The sequence below is a fragment of the Capsicum annuum genome, chromosome 1 (genome assembly GCF_002878395.1).
Source record: "Capsicum annuum cultivar UCD-10X-F1 chromosome 1, UCD10Xv1.1, whole genome shotgun sequence".
Classification (NCBI taxonomy): Eukaryota; Viridiplantae; Streptophyta; class Magnoliopsida; order Solanales; family Solanaceae; genus Capsicum; species Capsicum annuum.
Genome location: NC_061111.1, coordinates 236,264,209 through 236,270,746, shown reverse-complemented (window position 1 = coordinate 236,270,746; position 6,538 = coordinate 236,264,209). Strand labels below are relative to the sequence as shown.

General features: G+C 27.8%; 1 protein-coding gene across 1 annotated transcript in view; it reads right to left on the bottom strand.

The window, feature by feature from the left end:
• LOC107848188 (BTB/POZ domain-containing protein NPY1) overlaps nt 1-3,730 on the bottom strand; it is a 13,649-nt gene extending 9,919 nt beyond the window's left edge. The window contains exon 1 of the mRNA XM_047413068.1: nt 3,582-3,730. Within this exon, the coding sequence (XP_047269024.1) occupies nt 3,582-3,730 (149 nt within the window). The remainder of the gene's footprint in view (nt 1-3,581) is intronic.
• Between the last annotated feature and the right edge of the window lie 2,808 nt (nt 3,731-6,538).

Here is a 6,538-nt window from a genome sequence, read left to right as displayed (position 1 = left end):
GTACATAACTAGAATATTTTAGTTTCAAATGAGTTGGAGCAGTTGGCCTTATTTGATATTTTAACTGTTAAAACAAATAACATGAACTTGGAAACTTTTCATTTAATAATCGTATTTAGTCTAGAAATGGTTACTTATGTTAATTAGATATTCATGTTGAATTGGTTTTTAGTTGCTGTTAAAATGTATGTTTATACAACCAAAAAAAATGAGGCTTCTTTTAATAAATTAATTTTTCATGTTTCAATTAAGTTAGGTTAACTTTAATACTTTGATCGTTGCCGTTTGATTCTAGTATTTGAAAGTTTGGTTTAGATAATATAATTACTTTTTACATTTTTTAAATTATCAAGAAGTAGCATCGACTGTGGAAATATGTTGCAAAGAAAAATGGGTTTAGACTAATATTTAGCGCCTGAATAATTTAATTGTGAGGAAGCGAGATAGTTTATAAATTTATTCAAGACCCAACACATGATAAAAGAAAACAGGGGGAAAACCAATTATAAGGGAGTGATTTCATAAAAGAATGAGTTAGGTTCTTAATCTCAAATAAATTAAGATTTAACATACAAGAGAAATTAACGATGAAGTTGGAAAGCCCTGCTACCGGCTATTCGTTATAATAAAATTTATCATACCATTTGAAGCCGATCTAATTGGGTTGGATAGATTCTAAGCATGTCAGGTGCTTATCTAGATTGGAAAAAATGAGAACGATCCATAAATGCCCCAAAGGCGTGAGAAATATATCAAAATTCGTGATATGATCGGAAAGTACTGCTACCGGCAAGCCACACATTAATATAATTAAAAATATATTTAAAAGAATTTAAAAGCAGGATAGAAGTCGCTTTTGGGCCAACAAATATTATATATCCAAAAGATTAATTTAAGTCAGACGTAAGTCATTAAAGCGACCGTGCTAGAACCACGGGACTCGAGGGGTGCCTAACACCTTCCCCTCGGTCAACAAAATTCCTTATCTGGATTCCTAGTTCGCAGACCAAAAAATAAAAAATAAAGAGTTATTTCCTTTTGAATAGGGATTCAATAAGGTGACTTGGAACACCCAAACTCAATTCCAAGTGGCGACTCTGTAAATAAAATAATCCCTTTTCAAAACGTCACTTTAATTGGAAAAACTCATTTTCTCTAAAACCAACTCCCTAGCAGGGTCGGATGCGGTGAAAAAGAGGGGTGTGACATTTGTAAGTGATATTTGATTCAAATTAGTGGTAGCCCGATGAACACTCCATGTCCTATTTAATCGAGCAAACTGACTAAAATCAAATCGAACAACATATATGGATCGCCAAGGTCAAACCAAATCAAGAGAAACACAATGAAAAACATGGAATATAAAAAAATGTAATACAAAGGTTATACATTCTGAAAACCACAACTAGTAATAAGACCAACATGATCACAACTGACTAATTAAACAATTCACAACATACGTCTACAAGCCTATGGGTATACAATGAAGACTCAATAACACTTTTCTTAGCACGTGTGTATTTCATGGTATAAAGCAATTACACAAACTTTAGCCTGGAGAATTGAGAATCCACTCACTTTGTGGAGTGTGGTAGTTAGTCATAAATTTTAAAATATTTTTGACAATGTTTTAGGTGAAATTTAGAATAACTCGTCCTACTTATGTGGGGCAAGTGATTCCTTCTTGTTTTTGCTATCTTAAGATATTTTTATTTTTCGGGAATTAAATTTTGAAAAACATTTTTAGTTATAAATTTTTTAAAATCTTCAAAAATGTATGTTAGAAGTTGAATTCTGAATTTTATGGGAGTTTGAAAAACAACAAAAGCATGCGTTTATTTTTTCCACTCCAATATAAAAACTCAATAATAATTTTAATTTGTAGTCATGATCAAATATAACTTCAATTTTCACATATATATTTTTCATTTTGAAAACAAAAATTACCCCTTTTTTTTCAAATACCCAACCAAACACCTCGCAAGGTTACAGTTTTGATTGTCGCAATTAGTTACAAGCTCTTCAATTTATCAACACAATTTACTTAGATATTAAAGTTATAATTTATTCTAATTAAGCATAATACATGATTCATATTTTTTTTAGATTCTTTCAATTTAATTTTTTGAAAATTATTCATGTGTATTCTTACGTTTTCATTATACAAATAAATTAATCACTTAAAATATGTCATCTCTTTAATTATATACATCCACCTCAATTGGAACATGCCTGGAGTTTTAGTGCTTATTGAGCTTAATGCACACAATAAAAGGAGGTTACATATTTTAAGTGGTCAATTTTATATCTAATTTACGAGCGCTCGAGAACATGTGCATATTTCTTTTCAAATTTAAATCGTAAATGTTTAATAGAATACTTCATCATACTGCATGTGCTTAATTGAAACAACTCGTAGTTTTAGCATCTAATAAATAAAATTTACTTAGTTTAAGAAGTTTCGAATTATTGATAACTTGAGCGCCTATTAATTATTGCATTGATTCATGATATCACTGGAATCACGACATTTACTTAAGGGAATTCAAAATATACAACGTGAAATTATGAAGGCCAAAAATAAAAGTTAACATCCACATATATAAGTGATACAATAATAATTAATTGTGGGGTCACTAATACAAAATGAATTTCAAAGAGTTGCATCATTGATACATCATGGATTTAAAAGTTTTGCATTTAATACAAGCAAATTTCAGAGCTATTACTATATTTGGTAATTAGTCATCGCTATGTTTGGCAAATAGACATCAAAGTATTTAGAAAATTTTCTCTATTATAATTCACAAGTTCTACTTTTATAATACTTCATTTGTTTCAATTAATTATTCGTCATATTTTTTTTAAGTAAAAATTACATATATAACACCATGTTTACTAGGAATTATTAAAAGACTTAACTTTTTAAAAAAATCTCGTAAAATCTTAATATTGGTCATTGATGATACATGTTAATTAACTTAGATACATATAAGGGGTACATGTTTGAAATAAACTAACTTGCACTTTTTAAGGGATGTAACAAATAAATTAGCATTAAAAGTGCAATTAATCTAACTAATTATGGTCAAAATAAAATTAAATCCCACGATTTATGACAATTATCTTGTTATTCCACCATTTTAATTCAAAACAACATTCATAATCTGTTTGAAAATACCCAAAAACTTTCATGGCTTCTTCAAAAGTTTCAGACGTCCATTTTTTTCTGATTTGTTAATTTTGTTTGGTTATTTGAAATGAATAAATAGTTTTAATGGGTTCATTCAAAAGAAAGGAAATTCATTATTCTTAAAAAAGAATTCGCTATTCCTTCTTCTCTGTTATTTGTTGTTGTTCTTTTTTTTCGACGATTCGTAATAATGAATATCTCATCTTATCAGTACATTTCGGTGTTTGGCTGTCTGATGTCAAGCACGAAGAATACAAGATTGATGGTTGTAGTCGGAGATGTACCAGTGTCGATCTCAATTCGTTATCCCTTCTTCTCTGTTATTTGTTGTTGTTCTTCTTCTTTTTTTCGACGATTCGTAATAATAAATATCGTGTCTTATTAGTACCTTTCGCTGTTTGGCTGTCTGATATCAAGCACGAAGAATACAAGTTTGATAGTTGTAGCCGGAGATATACCAATGTCGATCTCAATCGCTATCTCAAGAAAAGCCGATGAAGATTTTTCCTCACTAGTTGTTTCACTGTCGGCTGTCATAATGTATGTCATTCATCCTTCATGAATACAAATTAAAAATTCAGATTATAACCAAGAGATGTACTCATGATTTGTTTGTCAACTCGTTTATAATCTGAATTTTAAGTTCCTTTTCTTAGAATTTTATGTTTTAAGTTTGTGGGTCAAATTACTAGTTTTAAGTTGTCAAATTACTCGTTTTTAATTTATTGGATTATAGTCTATCTAATTGTGTAATTCATCATTGTTTCAATTTTAAAGCCAAACATTTTGATAAACAAAAATATGTATCTCTTGTTGATTGAATTTAGCCATGTTTAAGCCAAAAATATAACACAGATCAATATATTGAAAAACTATATGAACATAATATTATAGATACAAGATAATACAAATATGTATCTTGGTTGAAATACATGTATTTGTTGATATGCTTAAATCAATAAATGTTAAACAATACGAGATACATATAATTCATAAACAATGAAGCAGTAATCCAAAATAAGAGAAAATGTATCTATAAGCTTGTAACATGTATCTATTGTTGTGGTAATTTGAATAATAATTACAAAACATTAGATACATATAAAAATAAAAAAAATGTATCTAATGAAAAATAAAAAAACATTCACATTAAGAAGCTTAATGAATTTCTTATGTATTTGTGAATTCATTATTTAATTCACAGTAACTAAATGATATAAAAAGATTTATCTGAATGTTCATTGATAAATTGCTTAAATATTGCACAAGACTATCGTTACGTAATTAACAATTGATACAATCGTAAAAAATTTGTATCTATTGAAAAATATATTTTGTGAATAGTATGAAGCGTATGAACAATTACATTCAACTCGAAGTTGTTATTCAATATAAAGACAAAATGTCTTGCAAAGAAAAAAAAATTAAGAAAAATAAAATTATGTTATGATTGAATATGGGATTTAATTGTACGATGTATCGTTATGTTGCATAATGTAATGTTGCATTAGTTACTTTCATTACTGGACTTAGTTATATATGTTTCAATAAACTTGATACGTATAGTTATAAATATGTATTTAATACAATGTAACAAAAAATGTTAAATATGATGATTTTGTAAAGTGTAACAAAAACGTACAACAAATAATAATATATCATCATCCGGAATAGCCATATGACAATCATTGGTGATAAGGTAGAATCCATGATGTTGAAAAACATCTAAAAAAAATAATAACAACATGTACTAACATCATCAAACTATATAACAGTCAACTAGCCAACAAGTAAACAACTACTCAATATGCAAAGCACTGACTTTTTCTTTTTGGGTGAAGCTGCTCCTTGACCTTGTTGGATCGTCATTCTCACTAAAGTATCCTTTCTCCGCCTTTACAGAGCCATACTTGCACAAAAGAGTGGCATATCTCATGCGATGGTATTGAGCATCAATACCCGATGAGGGAATGCCTAATCGCTTGCTCAGGTACTCGACATAAACAGCTACAAATACACCAAATTCCTTACTAATTGAATTAAAAATACATATATACTTGTATAAGATAATGAAAACCATGAAAAGGTAATGTAATACTTACAAACTTCCACTATTTTGTTGTGCTATTCCGGTAACATATTTCACTCGGAATGGAACCTAAAAAAAACATCAAATTAAAAAAATAACATTAGATGCAATAACTCTACAACAACACAGAACAATATATAAAAAAAATTGTATGAACATAACATTATAGATACCAGATAATATAGATATGTATCTTGGTTGAAATACATGTATCTATTGATATATTTAAATCAATAAATGTTAAACAATACGAGATACATACTATTCATAAAATAGTGAAACAGTGATACGAGATAAGAGAAAATGTATCTATAAGGTTGTAAACATGTATCTATTGTTGAGTTAATTTAAATAATACTTATAAAATATTAGATACATATAAAAAATAAAAAAAAGAATCAAATATACAAGAAATTGAAAAAACGTATCACGCATATATAAATATGTATCACGATCAATTATTTTCTAGACCTGAACATGCCGGAGGTTCCAGATATTTTTCAGATATGACTTTGTCGGAGGTTTCAATTTATTTTTTGCTTCGCGCATCAAAATATTATTGGATTAGAAGGTTTATCTGAAGTATCGATAACAAAAAATTAGACGAAAATAACTTCACCATGGATAATTTTCTTTGCCAAAATAGTAGTTTTATCCATAACTCGAGCACAAAAAACATCATCATCTTTAACACGAAACTCCAAACGATCAATTAGGTGACCTAAAGGGATATGATGTTGCTTAATTTGATTTTTGAGAAAAATCATTGAACATAATAAGAAGAAAGTGAAGATAAATTTAGGAAAAAAAATACCTTAATTAAAAAATGTAAATAAGAAGAAGACGAGGAGAAAATTGTGACCAACATTTTGGCGTTAATGTAGCCATTAATGTTGGAAGAATTGAATAGAAACTATTGCTTGAATTAAGACATACAAAGAGGAGAAAATGAGTTATTTTTGAAAAAGAATAGATTTTCTTAGTTGTAGATTTTAACTTGTATCTCAACTTTACCAAAAAGTATTAAATTTTGGGATTTGAATAATTTTTTAGAAGTGAGAGGATTTTTAGAAGTTTAAAAACTTATGTTATTTGTTTAGGTAATTTTTTCTATAATCTGTTTAATTTTAACTTTTTACATAATATATTTAAAATTTATAAAATTAATATTTTTAATTTATTTTAAAAATCTTGATAAATTAAAAATCAAACAAATAAATTAAAATGAAAAGGTTGAAAAGTAACAAGTGAAAAAC